The 19,627-nt window shown below is 60.8% G+C and overlaps 1 protein-coding gene and 1 long non-coding RNA gene across 3 annotated transcripts; both read right to left on the reverse strand.

Moving 5' to 3' along the window:
- Window positions 1-5,515: 5,515 nt before the first annotated feature.
- Window positions 5,516-9,930, reverse strand: Hrh3 (histamine receptor H3). Of its 2 annotated transcripts, XM_076849234.1 has the most exons (3): window positions 9,681-9,930; window positions 8,491-8,657; window positions 5,516-6,899 (listed from the first exon to the last, which is right to left on the reverse strand). In XM_076849234.1, the coding sequence occupies exons 1-3, from the start codon at window positions 9,928-9,930 to the stop codon at window positions 5,982-5,984; spliced, it is 1,335 nt and encodes a 444-aa protein (XP_076705349.1). In that variant the 3' UTR covers window positions 5,516-5,981. The 2 variants fall into 2 exon arrangements, with proteins under 2 accessions (XP_076705349.1, XP_076705350.1); XM_076849235.1 differs by lacking the exon at window positions 8,491-8,657 and having other exon boundaries at window positions 9,685-9,930.
- Window positions 9,931-16,011: 6,081 nt separating this feature from the next.
- Window positions 16,012-19,627, reverse strand: LOC143394536 (uncharacterized). Its single transcript, XR_013090712.1, has 3 exons — window positions 19,502-19,627; window positions 19,096-19,151; window positions 16,012-16,566 (listed from the first exon to the last, which is right to left on the reverse strand). It is a non-coding gene; the product is annotated as an uncharacterized LOC143394536 (long non-coding RNA).

Consider the following 19,627-nt stretch of genomic DNA (forward strand, 5'->3'; position numbering starts at 1 on the left):
AAAGGAAGCTGTGTGTCCTGAAGGACTAAGCCCACCAGGGAGGCATCACTGAGGAAGTGGCCCACTGGCCACCCACTGTCCTGGCTTGGCAGAGTCTGTGGGTCAGCCATGATGGACCCTCAGATCATGATGGCCAGGAGCCCAGGAGGGAGGGCTGCAGACAGGCTTCCCACTGCAGAGCTGCCCCACTCTGACCCCAGCTTGGAACCGGGTCTGCTGGGGTCTTTAAAGAGACCCAGCATGGACAGCAGAGACCTGTGGAGGCTGTCAAGTGTGTGCTGTCTGAGCATGGCGGAACAGTGGCTCAGAGGGGCAGACTACCCGTCGTCTCACGGTCAGAAGCTGGTTCTTCCCCACCTCCCCCTCTCTTGCTCCTTTGAAGGGCATTTGCATGCCTCTTGGGGTCTGTGTCTGGATTTCCAGCAAGAGACCTCGCAGGAGGGAAGGGACCGGGTGCTCTCTGGGCACCTGCATACTGGTCCGGACACCCTTGTGGCAGCCTGTTGACAGGTAGGATGTCACCTCTCAGCTTCCATAGCCTGCTGTGTTGAAAAATGTTTTCCTGCCAGTTGCACACAGTTAAATTTGAGCCACTGGATACTTAACTCCACATTTTTATTCATCAAAGACACAGATGCATCATGGTCAGGATGCCACCTGGGCTGTATTGCTGAGCAGGATCTTTCTCATCATGATGGCTTTAGGAAGGAAAGCGTGTGGATGATTTGTGAAACCTGAAGCACTAGGCCTCACTTCAGGCAAAGCTGCATCCAGGTGCTCAGACGATGGCCTCAGGAGGCTCTCCTTCCACCTCTCAGCTTGGCTTGTCTCCGCACTGGCTACCCTGCTCAGGTGACCTCAGCCTTGGAGGCTGCCAGGCCAGCAACAGCATTTGGAGAAGTCCCATCCTTCCAAGGCTCCAGCCAAAGTACCAGCATTGCTTCTGGCTTACCAGGCTGTGACTGTGGGCCACCTTGAGGCCATCCTGGTGATTCTGGCTGGCCATGCCTGGGACCCCCACTCATCCTAAGCCCAGGGTTGGGTGGCCCTGCTGGAGTGAGGAAGGCATGGTTCCCCAAAGAAAAGTGCTTCTCCCAGGAAGGTGCCCAGCGTCCTGTTCCTGGAAGAGGACAAGAAGGTTGCCCAGAGAGCTAAGGGTTCCAGAAGAAAAGTAGCCCTAGATCAGCCTCTCTCATTAGCTCTGTGATAGGAGCAGGTCACTAACCCTTTCTGTGCCTCAGTTTCCTCATCTATAAATTTGACATGCTCAAGGGCTAGATGAGTTGGAGGAAAGGGCTCAGAACAGTGCCTGGGACGCAATGTTACAGCACAGCACTGCCCTTGATGTTATTATAGTGAACACTCCTGCCAGGCCCTTCCCAGGTGGGCCCCAGTGAGCGAGTCCCCAGCCTCAACTCTGCCCCTTCCCTGCTCTCTGTCTGTCCTCTAAAAGAAACTTAGGAACCTCTGGAGCTTGGCCCTGACCCTTGACCCTGACTTCTCCTCTAAGATCCCCAACCTTTGGATGTTCCCACCTCAGCACTAGGCACTGGATAAGCCATAAGGCCTGGACATTCATAGCAAGAAGACGTCCCCCTGCCCTCACCAGGTCTCAGGGAGGGAAGGGCTATCTGGTCCCTGGGGACTGAAGAACCTGACCAAACTTCCCGTCCAGCCAACTCCAGATGCCATGTCCACTCGCACGTTGGGGAAGGAAGAGAGAAGCATGTGGGGAAGGTGACCCCTCCAGGTCCAGGGCAGCAGAGGCTATCTTCAGCCCCCAGCCCTTTGTAATCCACATGCTGGCAGGTGGGACCCAGGCACCTACGACAAGTTAGCACAGCACTCTCCCCTGTCCCTGGAGGCAGTTTCATTAATGAGCTGCTGCCTGCACGCAGGACAAGGGGTCTGCTGAGCCACTCCAGACAAGAGAGTCGTGCCAGGCACCTGGCTGCCGTCTTGGGCATGGCTGAGCCCTTCAAAGGAGGAAGAAGCTGAGGAAGGAAGGAAGGAAAAAACTTTGAAAGAAGCAGCAGCAGCAGCATCTGTTCCAGCAACCCCTGCCCCTACCTGGTCTTGGAACCCTGTGGGGATGAGGTGTGAAAGGGCTGGTGTCCCCTTCGGCCTGCATTTCACTTCTGACCTCTAGGCAGACCTGGGGCTGGGCTGGGATGAGGCCTTAGTTTCCCTTCAAAGCACACACCTCTTGCAACCTGGGCAATTATATGTTGGGATCTGAAGTTCTATAGCCACTCTACTGCCCCTCTTTTGTCCTCCCCCATAGTCCTGGCCCAAGAGGGGCTGATGGAGGTCAGCTGCTTTCTCAGCTCCTCCCTGTGCACAATGGAGACATACAGTGAGCACCCAATGTTTCATGTTAGGAGCAACAGAGCTAGGGCTCAATTCTAAGGTTTAGAATTCTCCCTGGGTGCCCCATCCTGTCCCCTCCTGGGGACACCACTGCTTGCCACCATGCATGCAGGGAATAGAGGCCTAGATCCTGTCTCTCAGGAGGATGTGGCCCTACGGGGATTATTTCATACTCCACTCTCCTGCAGTGCCCTGCACACAGCAGGTTCTTAGAGAGAATATGGGGAAATGGAAAATGTGTGGGCTTTAGTGTCAGGCTTGGCTCCAGATGCCACCTCCCTGCCGACGTGGGCCAAGTCCCCTGTGCCCGTTGGCTTTCTCCTAGGAAGAGTGGAGAACACATTGCCCCCTGGGCTGCAGAGATGCACCAATAATTATTGGTGGAAGGTTCCTCACATGAGTGCTGGGGTGCACTGGGGTGCAGAGAGGTGATAACCAGTAGCCTTATGACTCTTTGGCATCTCAGGGCTCTGGAAGCCTTGCCAGGGAGACCCAGCCATCCCTCCTGGCCCTGCAGTACCTTGGCCTTTTGCATAAGGAGGACAGTGGACTGCCTGGTGAGCACCTTGAGAGCTCAGGGTCTTCATGCCAGGCAGAGAAGGACCCCCACACAGCATGTGCCCGGAACCTGTCCCCAGGGGGCATCTTCAGAGCCAGTGCAGGGCAGGAACCGTGGCAACGCCTACCTGGCTGGTCCCTGATGTCCCTAAGCTTTCTTTTGGGGGGCTTACCCAGCCAGGCTGTGATCCTGCCTCCTGCTCTAGGTGGCTCCTAGTGGCTACTGGTGGGCAACCAAGCCAACCTCATGTGCCCATGGCAGCTATCAGTCTTGTGGCACACCTTGCCCCTTAAGTCATCTGTCATCTCCCCACAGCTCAGGGAATACATCTGTGTTGCTCCCACTCTATGCCTGGTACACAGTAGGTGCTCAGTAAACAACAGCTGTGCTGCTGGGCCCTGGGCCCAGGGCTTTGTTTCCTCCGGGGCTCAGATTGCAGAAGAAGGCCCCGGGCGTGTTTGTTTCTGCAGAGGGCCCAATAGGCTCAGTGCCTTTCTTCTTTCCTCCTCCGTCCCTGCACAGGAGCTCCAGGAGCGGCAGTTTCCAGAGATTGAAGGCAAAATTGCTTGAAAGCCTGTGCTTTTATCCTCCAATTTGTAGCCATTTAGCAGGGCCGGGCGGAGGGGCGGCCAGGCTCTGGCTGTGCTGTCGCAAGGAAGCACCCACAGCAGCAGAGCACAGTCCTTTGTCCTTTCTCAGACAGCTTTAGGCCTCTGGACAGACACCCGCTGGGGGGCAGGCCAGGTGGTGCAGGGGTTTGGAGGCCAATGGCTAGCCTGCTAGGGAGGTGCAAGGCCTCCAGGAGGCGGGCAGGCTGTCTGACGCTGAAGGTGGCCTCAGTGCTCAGTGCTCTTGGCTCTCAGAACAGCACCCAGCCAGGAGGCGTGGGGCAGGAGGTGCAGGCCTAGACAAGCACAGTGAATGAAGGCCAGCGCCCAAGAGGAGGGTCCTGCCTGAATCAGAGATTGGCAGGATTAAAATTCTGAAGCAGGAAAAGGGTGTTGGAGAGGGCAGGTCCCAGGCTTAGAAAGGGGCATGGCAGGAGGTTTCTAGAGAGTTTGGAAAACAAAGTGTGGGTGTAGAAAGTGGGTAGGGGGTGTCTGGGGAGGGAGCTGCTGGAGGCTGGGTCCCTTCTGCAGTGCTGAGACTGAGCTGCTGTGGAGCCCGGCACTGCATAGAGTACACTCACACATCTGGACTGCATGGTGCCTGGTCCAGAGGCAGCTTCTGTGAGATGCTGGGTTCACTCCTGCCCAGGGAAGGAGAGATGAACCCTGCAGAGCAAGGCAGCAGGACAGGTGAGAGCCAGGGCCCCAGCTCTCCTGCTTTCCAAGTGGCCTCTGGGTTCCTAGGGGAGGGCAGCCCTTTAGGCCATTTGCTCACCAAGGAGGAGACCACCCTTGCTCCACCCACACACCTCACTACCCCCCCACCTCCAGGCCTTTGCCCAGGACAGTGCCTCTACCAAAGAAGCTTCTTATCCCCTCCCCTGGCTCATCCCCTCAGGGCAGCCCCAGCAACTCAGCTCTAGCCCCCATGTCTCCATGTCCCCAGGAGCCTTTCATGGCCACTGTGCCCATCCCTTTACCCCAACCCAGCACAAGGGCATGCCCAGGGCCCTCCCCGACCCTAACTCAGTGCATAGGCAATGCCCTGTGTCCTGGGTCTCGCTGCCCTGCTCCCTAAGGGAAGGTCATGGCTGTGAGGACACACAGCTGCAAAGAAGGCCAGGCACCCCTGTCCTGGGGGCAGGCTGCTCTGTCAGGGTGGGGGCACAGGTCTGCATCCTCGAGACTGGTGTGACTCCCTCCCAGCCACCCTCCCACACACATGCATGGCTGGGCCTCTTCTTCCACAGGGGCATTAAACTGGAAGTGGCAGACCTATTTCCTCCTACCAAGTCCTTCATCCAGAATGCCAAGGTCTGTGTCTATGTCCTTTGGGGCGGGGGGTGTGTCTTCCTGGAGCCTCTGATTGGAGTTCACGGACTCTGACCACTCCACAAAGTCCTCAGGAATCAGCACCAATAAAAAAATACGCTTTATTGTGACTTCACGGTGGCAGGGGCAGTGCAGCGGGCACACAGAGAGTGAGCGGAGCATGCAGAGCACCTAAAGCAGGTGCGCAGGATGTGGCAAGGCGGCCCCTCCCTGGGCATCCTGGCCCTGGTCTTCTCTGACTACTCCTGCCAGCCTTGGGACCCCCTACCCAACAGTCCCTAGGACATTCTGGTTGAGTAGATGGGGTGGCGGGGCAGGCTCTGGCCCACCCAGCAGGCACTAGAACTCTGACCACTCTCAGAGCCAGCGGTCCAACCAGCTCCCGAGCCCAGGGACGGGGTGGGCAGAAGCAGCTGGCGCAGCTCAGCCGGAAGCCGCAGCAGAGGGAGGAGGGCGTGGGAGCCCACACCTGCCAATCCAGCCCTGAGCTCCTCGGCAATTTTGTCTCTCTTGATTAAACATCCAAGGAACATCAAGTTCACAGACGTGTTTTCTTCATCTTCCTGAAAACACCCAGAAAGGAAAAGTAGAGAACGACTTCGAGGTTCCTGGGGCACCTGACACGTGGTGGGCAGGGAGCTGGGAGGAAAGGCTAAAGGGGCCAGGCTCTGGGCTTGAGTGAGACAGACAGCGGCCAAGGCAGGCCCAGCTTGCCTGGGAGGAGTGCAGGTGTGCAGGTGTGTGCAGGTGTGTGCAGGCGTATGCACGTGCAGGGGCACACTGCTGGCAGGGGGCTGGAGCACACACCCAGTAACTACCAAGTGTGCAAATGGTGGACACCACAGGCACTGCACTGTCGGTGGGGTTGAACAGCAAGTCTGGAACCTTCCTGGAGTGAAGCAAAAGGAGGTGGCAGTTCAGCCCTTGAGGGCCCCTGACCAGCCCACCAGCTTTCCCCCAGGGCAGACGGTCTAAAAGAGGTTGCCATGGTGTTTCGGGTGGGCCGCAGGCCGTGGCTCATCCTTGGGAGTGAGTCAGGCAGGTATGTGTGGCCCAGCTGCCCAGGAGACAGGGTCTGCGAGGGGAGCAGCTGGGGGCCCGGGTGGGCTGGCTCACTTCCAGCACTGCTCCAGGGAGCCGTGAGGCTGCACCTTGAGCTTCTGGGGGCAGAGCAGCTTGGTGAAGGCTCGGCGGAAGCTGTAGTGGCACAGCGGGTACAGCACAGGGTTCACAGCCGAGTTGGCCCACAGGAGCCAGAAGGAAGTCTCGTACCAGTAGTCGGGGATGCAGTGGCCATGGCAGGCGGCTCGGATGATCATCAGAAGTGTGTATGGGGCCCAGCAGAGCCCGAAGATGCTCACGATGATGGCCAAGGATTTGGCTACCTTCTTGTCCCGTGACAGCCGGAAGCGCTGGGTGATGCTCTGGGACACCATCTTCATGCGCTTCTCCAGAGATGCTGAGGATGCAGAGGGCTTAGAGCCCCTCTTGAGTGAGCGTGGTCTCTCATTGCCCCTCGAGGAGCTGCCAGAGCTGGAGGTGGGGGAGGCTGCAGCACCACCACTGCCTCCTCCAAGGGTGGCCTCCCCAGCCTCTCCACCAGGGCCAGCCTCGCCCACCCCATACCTGTGCAGGGGCACAGCCTCCCCATGCCCCTTGGGCCAGCAGCCCCAGCAGCCAGGCGGTGGGGGAGGTGGCGAGGACTGAGCCTCAGGCGGGGGCTCGGGGCCTGCTTCGCGGGCACCATCCAGCCGGAGGCGGGTGCGCCTCTGGATGTTCAGGTAGATGCTGAGGTTGAAGAAAGTGACACTGAGGAAGGGCGTAAAGAACTCGAGCGTGGAGGCTGTGATGAGGAAGTACCAGTTGTAGAAGAACTCAGCATAGCAGTGGCCCTCAGGGATGGAGCTGCCACCAGATAGGTACTCCCAGCTCAAGATGGCTGGCCCATACAGCAGAAAGGCCAGCACCCACACCAGTGCCATCTTCCGCACTGCCCGCCGGGTGTCGCCCTGCTGGGCCCGGTATGAGACCTGCAGAGGGGCACGTGGTCAGGAGAGACTAAATCCAGGCCAGCTTTGGCCTCTGCACATTCCCTTGCTAGCAGCAATGTTCCCCTTCTCCTCCCTTCCCTCCACCCCCACGCCCACCAACACCCCTGGCTGGCTGATGCCCTGTCTCAGTGTCTCCTGCAGTCCACAGAGTCCTGCTCCTTTACTGTCCCCCTGCATCAGTCGTGTACCCCTCTGGTGTCCTGTCATTGGCCCAGTGTTTCAGTGTATCCCCAGCAGCAGACTTAGCATAGGCCAGCACCTGGGGCCACCCTGTTTCTGATGTGAAACATCTTAAGGAGGCCTGAACCATCTTCAGAGGCTTACTGTGCCAAAGGGGGTGGTCCCAGCCCGGCCCCTGCTCAGGTGCTTACCCCCTGGGAGCTGGAGATACAGGAATGAAGCCACATGCTAGCCCATTGCTGGAAGACATCAAACCTCCCTGATCCCCATTCCAGGACTCCCTGGAAGGAGGAGTAGAGAGGGCGGAGCCAGCAAGTCCTCCCCAAGACTCCTAGTGCAGAAAGCAGCTAGCCAGCAGGGGGAAGGGTGACAGGAGGGCCAAGGGTCCTGCTGAAGGGCCCTAAGGCACAGCCCAAGGGGAAGTGACCTGACAGCCCCCTCCCCCGACCCCGCAACAGCACGGTGGCTTTTATCCTGGTGGGAACAGGAGGGTGAGCAGAGCTCATGCTACACCCAGGTCTGCGGCACACGGGGCAACTACCATGCAGGCTCTGGATGTCACTCCACTTAACTCCTGCTGCCCCACTTCCTTGGTGACTGGAGAGAAGGACCACAAGTGGTGGTCAAGAGGACCCAGGCTTGGGGCTGGGGATGTGGCTCAAGCGGTAGCACGCTCGCCTGGCATGCGTGCGGCCCGGGTTCGATCCTCAGCACCACATACAAACAAGATGTTGTGTCCGCCGATAACTAAAAAATAAATATTAAAATTCTCTCTCTCCCTCTCTCACTCTCTCTTAAAAAAAAAAAAAAAAAAAAAAAAAAAGAGGACCCAGGCTTGTACTCTTTGCATTTGTCCCTCAGCTTTTTAGACTTGAAAGAATTTAGTCCTCCAGCAAGGGGTACCTGCTAAGACCTGGGGGGCAGTGAGCCATCAAGAAGATGAGGAGATAAAAGAGACTGCCAGGGCCCCACCCTGCCTTGGCGCTTGTGTGGCCCCACTGACACCAGGGGTCTTGTGCGTATGGAGGTATGGAGCCGCAGGCTGACTTCCTGGGGCCATGTGAGTACACACTCACGTGTGCCCACATGTGAGAGGGAACAGATCTCCCTCACCTCCAGACACTCTGGACCTGCCCTGGGGCAGAGGCTGGGCAGTGACACCTCTTCCTGCAGGAATATATGATTCCAGATCAGACTCCCTGCTTCCTGCCTGTGCCAGGACCAGTCCTACTGGCAGCAAATGGCGACGGAATGGGCACCTGGCCAAAGAGTGCCCACGAGTTCAGTGGGGGGCCTGCCCACCAGGCACCGCACACCCACCTCCACGTGCCCACCTGCTCAGGACTCCCTGAGGCCATCACTTGCTGTCCCCCCATGTCACAGGACTCACAGCTCTGGTGACTGACAGGAAGCGGTCATAGCTGATGAGCACGATGTTGAAGACTGAGGAGGTGCACAGCAGGTAATCTACCACCAGCCACAGCTTGCAAAGGCCTCGGCCGAAGCTCCAGCGGCCAGTCAGCACATAGGGCACATACAGCGGGATGCAGAAGGCACCTGTGGGAGAATGGAGTGTGGTGGACAGGGCCTTGGGTCAGACCCACCAGAGTGACACAGGGCCCTGGCGGGAGGGGGGAGACAATGACAGGGCAGCTGCTTGTCTGGGAACAGCTATTCTTATGTTGCCATCCCCCCACTGGGCACCATCTCAGTGTGGCAGCTAGCTTTCAGTCCCCACAGAGCCCCTAGCCCCACTGTTGTCCCCTGGACTTGTGGGCAGGAGGGAGGATCCAGGCATGGCACCTCTGAACCCAGAGTCGGGCTTCTGCTTGGCTCTCTCAGCCTCCAAAGAGAAGAAGGAAGAGCATTTCTTCCCCACCCTCCACCAGGCTGGACCCCAGCCCTGGCCTTGGCTGTTAGTCAGCCTCCCTCCTCAGCTTAAAAGCCCAGAAATCCTTTCTCCTAGCTTAAAGAGCGCTTGGCTGCGTCCCCGCCAGTCGCTGCCACCGCCAAACCCGGCTCCCAGCGTCTGGGAGACGCATCTCAGCCCCAACAGGTGTCTGGCGCTCCGGCCCCCTCCGCGCGCCCCGCCCCCCAGCCGGCAGCAGAGCATGGACACGTGAGAGCGCTCCTGCGAGCATCTTCTCCACCCAACCCCCGCCTTTCCCACGGCCCCCTTCCCCAACACAGCTCTAAAAATCCCCCTTCCATGTCCCCTCCCCCAGCCTCCCTCCAGCGCCCTCCGTGCGTCCTGAGTCCGCCGCAGCCTTTGTTTGGCAACGGCGCAGGAGACAGCGCTGCACCCACGGCTGCTGCGCCTGGCGCCTTGCAGAGCGCCCTCCGGCTCGGGGGTCCTTTCCCCGGTGACGTCCCTCCCCAACTGCGTCCCACGGCCCAGGAGACCAGGAACTTCGCCCCTCCCACCACCCCACAGATTCTGGACGCCCCTTCCCCAGACCAGGCTCCCGGGAGGAGCGTGCGCCTGCAGGAGCCACCCCAGGTCTGCTCCCCTAGCCCCGCTGGCCCAGCAGAGCTAGGCGCTTCTGGACTCCTGCAACCGGCGGGGTCTGGGGGCTTTACCCACGAGGAAGTCGGAGATGGCGAGGTTGAGCAGAAAGAAGTTGTTCTGGGTGCGGAGGCTTGAGTCGGCCACGAAGGCAAGCATAACCAGCGCGTTGCCCAGCACCGTGGCCACAATAAGCAGCGCCATGAGCGCGGCGAGCACCGCGGTCCAGGCGGCAGAGAAGCCGCGCGCCCCGCCCGCTGCTGCCGCCTCGCCCGCCAGCGCCCCCGACGCGTTCAGCAGCCCGTCGGGCGGCGAGCGCTCCATGACCCCGCAGGCTCACGCGGCGCGGGGACGCGGGGTAGTGCACCGGCTGAGAGTAGGGCAGCAGGGTGGGGCCCCCGCCCGGGGTCTTCGTCTTTGCGGGCTCTCTGCCCAGGTGGATTCCCCGGGGAGTGCCCGGGGCATGTTCTGCGGGGCCGGGGCCCAGGCCGGGGCAAGCAGCGCCGAAGTGGATGGGGCCGAAATCGGAGCCAAGCAGAGAGGGCGGCGAGGGAGGCAGCTGCAGCGGGAGCGGAGCTGGAACCCCAGCAGCCGCCGGAGCGTCGGTGCACCCCGAGCGCAGCGCGCAGCAGAGTGCGCCCGGCGCCCAGCCCGCCGCCCCCCGCGCCCCGCGCAGAGCCCCCGCCATTGGCTGGCGCCCTCGCCCCGCCCCCGCCCCGCCCCCGCCCCGCCCGGCGCGGGCAGCACCACGGACAGCGCCGCGTGCCCGCCCGGTCGGCTGTAGCCCCAGCCTGGGTGCGCACGGTGGCTGGCAGGCAGCCCGGCCCGGGGGGGCTGGGGGCCAGCATGCGGTCACATTTGGGGGTCGATATCTGGGCTCCTAGGCCCTCCAGATGCTCTCGGCACTGGTGACCCTTGCCCAGATCTTCTTGGGAGCCGGGGCTCCTGCGGGGACCTGCGGTGGGGGTGGAGAAAGGCCTACGCCCCTCTCTGAGGAACTTGCCCCTCAGGGCCCCTCCTCCTCGTTTCATGTTTTGGGCAAGTGGGTTTCTGGGGGATGAAACTCCGGAGGAGAAGGGGTGGGTGAGGTAGGGGGTCTTCCAGACCAGTGTCCTGACCAGGATTTTGTTTCACCACCCCCTATATGCACCGGACCCTGGTGTCAGTCTCCCTGTGACAGGGCGCAGAGCAGGGTCCAGGGTGACCTGCAAGGCGCGCACAGATGTGGAGTTACATAAGGGAAAGGGAAGATGAGCCCGAATGGCCCCAGCCGGGAGAGAAGCATGCCCACCCAGAGCTCAGGAGTTCCCTCAGGAGAGGGAGGGGACAGCGGCAAGCCACTCGGAGCTGGACCACTGATGCCCCGGCAGACATCGCGGTGGGCCGGTTACTGCTGCAGCGGACAGGCGAGGTCACTGCGCTCCCAGCGCAGCCAGGGCAGCGGAGGCTGCCTGCGTTAGCGCCCGCGGGAGGGGTGGAGGAGGAGAGCCGGCGAGAGAGGCAGCGCCCCCTCCCTTCACACACGTGCTCAGATCCTCAGGGTCAAGGGCAGTCAGCGGGAGAGGCTTACCGCAGACAGACAGACACGCCCACGCTCAGACACACAGACACCCACAATCAGGGAAACAGTCACCCAGCATCAGGCAGGGACCCGCCAACAGTCAGACATCAGACAGCAGACAGGGAACAGTGCCCGAGGGAGAGGGAAGCATAGACTGTGCTCTGTCACCAGCAGCTCACATCAGTGGATGCCTCAAAGACGACAGAAATGCAGTGGTGGGGGGTGGTGGGGGTGGGCGAGACTGCTGGGGGCAGGGGCTGCAGAAGGACCCCAGGCGCTGCATCTGAGCACCCCAATGCTCACAATAGCTTCTTGGCCATGTGGAGATCTGCCCTCTCTTCCAGCCCCAAGTGGTGATTCTGAAACTTTGGGTAGTGGGGGCAGGGATTCTCTCTGCTCCCCCTTGGCTGGTCGCAGAGGGGACCCCCAGGTCCATGGCCCCAGCATGCCCACTGCTTCGTGGCTCCCAGGAGCCTGCTTGGGGTGGGATTCCAGCTCACCCCTTCCTGGTGTCTCACCGACCTGCTCCTCTGCAGGTTCTCAGTGTTCCCTTGCCCCACCCCCACTGGCTTGTGGGCAGGAGGTGTGCCTGAACCTTTCAGTCAAGGTGGAGAATTCCCTGGAGCTGGACAGGGGGTGCTGCTGGACCCCATCAGACTCACTGTTGAAGCCTTCTGTGGGTGGGGTGCTGGCAGGCTCCCTGTCTCACCCCAGCCACGCTCCCCCAGGTCCAGCTCCTCCCACCACTCAGGAAGGAGGCTGACTTTAGCCGAGGTGCCGTGTGGGGCCCCTGAGACCACAGGAGATGGAGGTGGGTGGGGTTTAGGAGGGGTCCCTTACAGGCTGGAGCCTCAGTGTCCCTTGTCAAGATGGGGAATATAAATGACTGACTGCCCAGGACTGAGGGGCAGAGTCAACAGGAGTCCGTAAATTCCTTGTAAAGCCTCCATCCAGCTGTATCTGTCCCGGGGATTGCCATTATTGTGGAGGCTCAAAGGAGGCTGACCAAGCCTATGACAAGTGGAGGCTGGGACCCAAAGCAGAACAAGAACAGGGCACTGAAGTCCTACCTGCCATCCCCCTCCTCCACCTTTTGTCCACAACTTCCCTGCCTTCTGTCCATCCCAAGAGCCAACTGGGCCAGACCCCTGGGGCAGAGGGCACTTCCCTAGTGGCCTCTATGTCAGCAGCTGGGCAAGAACAATTCGGCTCTACCACCCCATGGTAGTTCTGGGGAAGGCCCTTTCCACACTGAGAGTAGACAGGGTGCCCACATCCTGCAGGTCATGTTCACAGGAAGTCTGAGAAGGAGGCTGAGCTCAGGGACCAAGGCCCTCTCCAAAGGGCCCACTGCTAGGGTGGACTTGTCTCAGATGCTGGTGCTGAGGACCCAGCTGTGTGACCTCGGGGTGCGTTACCAAATTTCTGTGAGCTGGACATCTTCCTCTAAATGGAGTTCAACAGGAGCAGGGAAGGCTGAGGCTGGCTAGGGGTTTGGTAATGGTAGTGGCTGGCAGTGCTGAGCGCCCCTGTCAGCCAGGCTCTTTGTCAGCACCCATGTGCATGACCTTATGAGGCCCAGAAGCCCTAATGGTGCGCAGGGCCCTTTGCCCCTATGACAGGCCTGCAGGCCGTCTGCCTGGGAGCACACAGACCTGGAGCCCACTCTTGGCAGACTCGGAAGATGAGCCCGAGTGGCCCCAGCCGGGAGAGAAGCATGCCCAACAGACACACTCCAACAGACATCCTCCTGGCCCAGCCATGTGGTGGAGCCCCGAGGCCAACAAATGCACCAGAGAGGCTGCAGCCAGAGTGCAGCTCCCATGTGGCATCCTGCTCTGAAGGACGCTCCCAGGGAGAGGCTGGCCCAGCCTTGCACTTGGTGAAGAGAAAAAAATGGCCCCCTGCAACTGGGAATTTAGGGCCAGTGGCCAGTGTCCTGGCAGGAGGGTCAGAGGCCTGGGAGGAAAAGTCCTGGATACAGAGACTGAGAGCTCTGGGTCAGAGCCATGGGGCTGGCATATGGGTGTGGGCACAAGCATATGATTCTGTGTCATGTGCAAACACCCATCAGAATGCACTAAGGGGTGCCATCAGCCAGTCCAGAAAACACGATGGCCTGGCTGTAGTGCCACCCCAAAGGCTTTAGGGGACCAGGAGTTCAGACTCCCACCAGCTGAGTCCCACTACTTCTGCTGCCCCTGAGTGTCTGACCATCAGTCTGACCATCACCCTGAGCTTCCGAAGGGCACCTCCTCCAGGAGAACACCTGACACAGCCTGTCTACGTGGCTGCGCTGGCCTGATTCTCACAAGGCTAGTGCTGGCTCCAGGTGTGGGTCTGCCCTGTGCCACGGCGCCTGCCCCACGATGCTGAGGCATATAGAGCTCTGGTCCAGAGGCCAGAGATTCCACACAGAACAGCACCCAGCCAGGGGCCCACTTCCTAGTGAAAGAAGGGCAGGAGCCAGGTGCTGGGTGCACACTCTTAATCCCAGCAGCTCAGGAGGCTGAGGCAGGAGGATTGTGAGTTCAAAGCCAGCCTCAGCAACAGTGAGGCGCTAAGCAACTCAGTGAGGCCCTGTCTGTAAATAAAGTACAAAATAGGGCTGGGGATGGGGCTCAGTGGTCACGTGCCTCCCCCCACAAAGAAAAGAGGGGCAGGAATGTGCTATGCCACTGGCCCCAGCACCTTGAGCAGTTGGCCTCATAGGATGCAGGGAGTGCCCCCCACAGACAACACCTGCGAGGGTGGGCACTGCCTGAGAGGACACGGACCATGAATCCCAGAGCTTTCTTTTCCTGTCTGGTCCTGGGGACTGGGCCTGGGGGCTCTGTCACTGAGCTACTTTTCATGTTTTATCTTGAGGCAAGGTCCTTCAGTTGCCCGGCTGGCCTGGAACTTTGATCCTCCTGCCTCTGCCCCTCACTGCTGGGATGACAGGCGTGGCCACCAGGCCATCAGAGACCTTTCTCTGACAGGAGCTTTGGCGTAAGTGCCTGGGATCCAGGAGCCATGGCAGGAGAGCCCCCGCAGGTTCCCTCTCATGACCTACTGGGGAATTTGTTCTGAAGCTATGGCTCTGCAGGGTTAGAGGTCCTTGTCCCCCGAGGGACCATACACTCAGGGGTGGGGGTGGGGAGACATGAGTCCACTTTGCAAGCAGGTTGAGTTCTTTGGGCCCAGGGACCAGCAGACAAGAAGAAGGGGGGTAAGTGGCCATGACCAGCACGAGGAGAAGGGCTGCTGCCTCCCAGTGGGCATGGCAGGGTAAGAGTGGGATCCAGGGGCCCACTTGGGCCCCAGGTACTCTCCTGCCTGGCCGTTTCTGAGAATGGACGGTAGAGCCTGCAGAGGCACAGGGCCAGGGGTTAGACCCTCAGCTAGGAGCATCACCCCACCTGCAGGGTGGCAGCAGGGAGGGGCAGGGGAGGCCTGGGGTCGCTGCCCTGCTCCCTGCCCCGTCCCTTCCCAGGCCTCCTCAGCAAGCTCTGCGCTTCCAGGCCCATCTTGCACCTGCCTCTGGGAGACCCACATTGACCTGGGTCCGGTTCTGATAGTTAAGGGGTCAGGGAGCCTCCACTGAGAAAGAGACCCCTGGGCAGAGAGCTGGACAGGGAGGGAGAGAGGGGGCAGCAGGTGGGAGGGACACAGGTCGGAGGGTGTCTGGCTCTTCTACACACAGGGAGGCCAGCGTGAGTGGAGCAGAGAGCAGGGGGCGAGGGGCAGCTCATGCCATGGTGAGGCTCTCCCTGGGGTGGGGTGGGGACTCCAGGAAGGTTTGGGAGGCTTTTCACAGAACCCCTGGCTGCTGTGGGACAGAGGGCCAGAACCAGGCGGAGGAGTGGGCAGTGCAGCTGAGGACCTGCCGCACCTGGCACGTGACCTGCAGGAGCTGAGAGAAGACGGGTCCCCACTCCATGGCTTTAGGCTGAAACCTTACAAAGATGGTTGGGGTGAATGACCCGGAGCATGTGGGCAACAGGACGCTCTGCTTCGAGTGTGTGGAGACTGAACTGGAGCTGCACATGAGGGGAGAGGCTGCAAGGGCCGCGGTGGAGCCCAGCTGGGTGGACCCAGGCCCTGGTGCCCTCCCAGGGTGAGGCTCTGCCCCCAGCTTCTCTGGAGACGTCAGCAAAGACCTTGCTGCCTTCAGGGAGGGCCAGTTAGTGCCCTGGCCCCACAGAGCTCTGCCCCTGCTGTGGAGGACATGGCTCACTAATGGGAAATAATGAGGGAGCAGGGCCCGCCGAGAGCCAGCGGCCTGCCAGGGAGGGCCAGGCCAGCGTCAGGTCTGGGTCCAGTGCCTGCCACCGCTGCAGAGGGACTGCTGTCTGCTCCCTCTCCTGCAGAAGCTCATTTGAATATGGGAATGCAGATTTTTTCTTTTTTTGTTCCTTGTCTTCTCCCCACCCCACCCCCCGCCCCGTGACATTCTGAGCCAGCTCTGGGTGCATCCTGATGAGCTCAGGGCCCAGTGTGATAAAAATGGTGTCTGAGGCCACTGATTTGGAATGAAACTGGGTCTGACTCTCCTTGCCTTTGAGGACCATGTACATCAGGCCCAAGACCCAGGTGTTGGGAAGGAGCAGGGACTGACGGTCCAGGGTGGAGTCGCTGTTGTTTGTTTTTGTAGGTGACAGAAACCAACTCAAGAAAGCCTTGAGGAAAAGAAGATTTTTCTTTCTTTTTTTCTTTCCTTTTTTTTTTTTTTTTTTGGTACCAGGGATTGAACTCAGGGGCACTCAACCACTGAGCCACATCCCAAGCCCATTTTTGTATTTTATTTAGAGACAGAGTCTCACTGAGTTGCTTAGCACCTTGCTAAGTTGCTGGGGCTGGCTTTGAACTCACGATCCTCCTGTCTCAGCCTCCCAAGCTGCTAGGATTACCTCACCTGGTTAAAAGAAGCTTTTACTGTGGCCCAGGACTGAGAAGCCTCGGGGAGATGAGCTTCAGACACAGTTGTATCCAGGTGCTCACAGATGAGTTCCCCCCAGGCCATCTTTCTCCGTGTTTGCTTCCTTCTCAGGCAGGGAACTTGTCCCTGAGATCTCTTCCTGAAGCTCCAGGCTGCTCCCTGTCCCTTTCTCCATACCCAGCAGGGAGAGGAAGCTGTCAAGAGGACGTGAGCCCTTGCACTGGCCTGGCTGTGGTGGTCTTGACGGCTGGACTTGCAGCAGTGTGGGAGGGCGTCCTGGAATCCCATGCCCACTGCGGGGTTGGAGGAGTGGTGGGAGGGGTGGTCCAGGGGCAGCCATGGCCCTCCAAACACTAGCAGGTTCCTGTCCCCCAGGGCCTTTCACTGGTGACCCCTGAGGAGCTGTGTCCTGGCCTGCAGGACGTGGTCTGCGCACCTCTTCACCTGACTGCCGTGCGCACCGCACAGAGGAGGAGACCTGGGGGTCAAGGAAGACGAGAGCGAGGGGAGGAGCAGCTTGCTCACCCCAGAGCCGCTGAGCCTGGCCCCAGAGGCCCTGGCCACTCCAGGAAGCAAGCTCACAGTCTCCTCTGGGTCTGCTCCCTGCTCCCAAAGTGGCCAGCCTAAGAGGCAGGATCACCCCAGCCCACAGGCTGCGTCAGTGGTCCTCAGAAAATGGGGCCCAGGTCATGCTTGGCTTCTCCACCTGGCCCTGGGGGATGGGTCTCCACTCAGGGGAGCAGAGGCGGAGGGTCGGGGACCACACTGCCCACTGTCTGGAGAGCTTGGAGCACCTAGAGAAGTGGACTGACAGGCCTGAAGCCTCCCATGGCCAGTACACAGGAGGTGGTGCCAGGAGGGCTCCCCGGAGGGCTTGAGGACCCAGGTCTGTCCAGGGGGTGGGTGGACAGCCCCCGAGAGGCTGCTGGAAGAGCCAGAGGGACGACACCTGCCTCCCTGATGTCCTCTGGCCTGGGGCACGCACCTCCAGGGATGGCCAGTGGGTATTTGCTGGAGGAATGAGTGGAAAGCCTCGTTCAGGCTCGCTCTGGAGAAACAGGAAAGGGATGGTGGCTCCTGCCCTGCCCACGCCGCTCTGGACCGGGCAGCTGGGTGGGGGGCTGTTGCCTGTGGGCTGACTGGGCCTGGAGGGGCTCCCATCCCCATTGTTGGGGCTCCGGCCTCAGCCCAGGAGCCCATCGCTCTGGGCGTTGGCGGGGGCTCCTACCGAGATGCAGGCCTGCTCTGCCGGGGACCCTCTCTGGGGTCTTTGGACTAGGACTTGCCCCTGCTGGGCCCTGGTGGCAGATGTCAAACCTCTGGGGGGCAGTAGGCCCGGCCGGAGGTGGGGACATTCTACTCTGATCAAAGGCCTAGCCCTGCGGAGGGGGAGTTACGGTCTCAGTGCTGGGTGCCCAGCTCTGTCCACCCCCATACCCTGGCATCTGTGAGGAGTCCCTCCCTGCCCTGGGCCTGGGCCCTGGCAGGTGGGGCCTGGGTCACTCCTTAGTCTGGACTCCTGGCTGGGGGATGGCTCCGGAGGTTCCAGCTCTCCAGAGGGTGTCCCTCTCTGCACCATCCTCCACCAGAGCCACTTCACAGTGCACCAGCCTGACCACACCCCAGCCTGGCCTTCCCCAGCCCCTCCCGGCCTCCTTTCTCCCCTCCTGGTGCTGGGGATGGAACCCAGGCCCCTGTTACCAAGCTGTGTCCTCAGTCCTCTTTATGTTTATTTTGAGACAGGGTCTGGCTGAGTTGCCCAGGCTGGCCTCGAGCTTGCGTCCTCCAGCCTCAGCCGCCCGAGCGGGATCACAGGTGTGACCACTGCACCAGGTTTCACCTGGCCTCCTTCTGTTTTCCTGTGTTCTGTCCCCTGCTGCCTGCTTGGTCTTCCTGTAGTGACCAGCTGGGCCAGCACAGATGACAATGCATGACGTGGACAGGGCTTGTCAGCCTTGGTCCGTTCTGCTGACCCCGGCCAGGGGTGCAAGGCTGGGCAGGCTGGGCAGCTTGGGCAGGTTGGGCAGCTGGGCAGGCTGGGCAGGGGCAATGTGTGCCAGGCTGCTCCACTCATGGGCAGGCGAGGCTCTCTCAGGCAGCTGAGGTTCTGGGGAGGGCAGCCACACCCTGCTGACCCTCTTCCCCAGAGGGTGGTCTGTTTAGGTCAGGGCCCTGTGTGACTCTCTGGGGCCACCCTAGGGGACTGTGACTGCTGTGTTGCTGGCTCCCTTGTCTGGCTGCTGCCTCTGGTGGCTGTGGGGTGAACCTGGGGCCAACAGCCCCTGCCTGGGCCTGGCACCTGAGGGCTGGTGGGCCCACCTCCTTCCTCGCACCCTGTGCCCTCACACCCTATCCCAGACACACGCTCCCCAGGTCAGCACCACCCAGCACCTGCCTCCCAGCCCCTCCCTGAAGCTTGGGGTTCCTCCAGTCTGTCTATCCCACCTGGGCAAACATGGGGCACCAGCCTTCAGTGGTGTGCGGGGGCTGCAGCAGGGTGAGCCCAGTCAAGCAGGCTCAGAGCCACCTCTGGCGAGGGGCAGCTGGGTCCCTCATGGGCAGTGGCCCTCTGTTTACACCCAGCATTGCCTGTGTCCGGGGAGGCTCCTTGGGGAATGGGTGAGTGAGCCCACCTGCGCTCAGTTCTGGGTCTGTTGGACCCGGCTAATGAGACTGAGGCCCCTGGGTCCTCGGAGGAAGGGCCTGGGCAGCTCACAGGGGCGGGCAAGGTGTGCACGTCGTGCACAGGTCTGGCGTCGCTGGGTTTTGTCTGCGTGTCTCTGGGCGTGTCTATGTATCGTGCCTGTGAGTGTGCTCACATGAGTGTGTCTGTGAGTGTCCGATGACACCAGGATGGGAGGACACGAGGAGGAAGTTCACGGTCCTGTGACCCTGCAGGGACAGGTCCCGCTCTCTAGATTCAGGAGACTGCCAAAGCCGAGCCTGGGTCCGGGCAGGAGTCTGGTCCCTGCTGGACATACACGTACGCCACTCACACAGCACTCACCCGAACACACAGCTGGACAGCAGGGATCCAGGCCGCAGGTCTCTTCCAGGGCTGCCCTGGGGTGCGGGTAGCAGGATTGAAAGGGCAGCGGGGAGCAGCGCCCCTGGCCCCACATGGCCCAGGGTCTTTAGGTTTGTGCTGCCCACTTCCAGTGGGACTCTCTGGCCACAGTGGTCTCCAGCACAAACCAGCAGTGCTGGGTCTTGACTGAGGATGAGGGAGCCCAGGCTCCTGCCCAGGCCAAGCCCACCTTCTTCAGGGGCACCATCCCCATGTCCCCAGGGAGGGCATCTGTGCCACCAGAGTGCTTCCTGCCACAGTGTGTCCCCTGCCCACCTTGCCACAGCCTGCCCCTCCAGCCCCCGACCTCCCCTCACACTCCTTCCCAAGCGCCGCCTGGGCCCACCTCTCCGGCATGTCCCGACTATCCCTTCCTGGGTGTGCCCAGCTGGACAGCAGAGCTGGGGGGCCACAGTGAGAATGTGCTTCCCTGGGAGGCGGCTGCTCCCAGGCTCCATTTCCACCTGTACAA

This window comes from Callospermophilus lateralis, chromosome 3 (assembly GCF_048772815.1).
Source record: "Callospermophilus lateralis isolate mCalLat2 chromosome 3, mCalLat2.hap1, whole genome shotgun sequence".
In the NCBI taxonomy this organism is placed as follows: domain Eukaryota; kingdom Metazoa; phylum Chordata; class Mammalia; order Rodentia; family Sciuridae; genus Callospermophilus; species Callospermophilus lateralis.

What these genes read in the sequence shown, in the direction of transcription:
- Hrh3 (XM_076849234.1), bottom strand. Translation starts at nt 9,930, where the DNA reads ATGGAGCGCTCGCCGCCCGACGGGCTGCTGAACGCGTCGGGGGCGCTG. An exon ending in CATCTCCGACTTCCTCGTGG is followed by an intron (nt 8,658 to 9,680) that starts GTAAAGCCCCCA and finishes ATTCTCCCACAG; the next exon opens with GTGCCTTCTGCATCCCGCTG. An exon ending in TCCTGTCAGTCACCAGAGCT is followed by an intron (nt 6,900 to 8,490) that starts GTGAGTCCTGTG and finishes GCCCCTCTGCAG; the next exon opens with GTCTCATACCGGGCCCAGCA.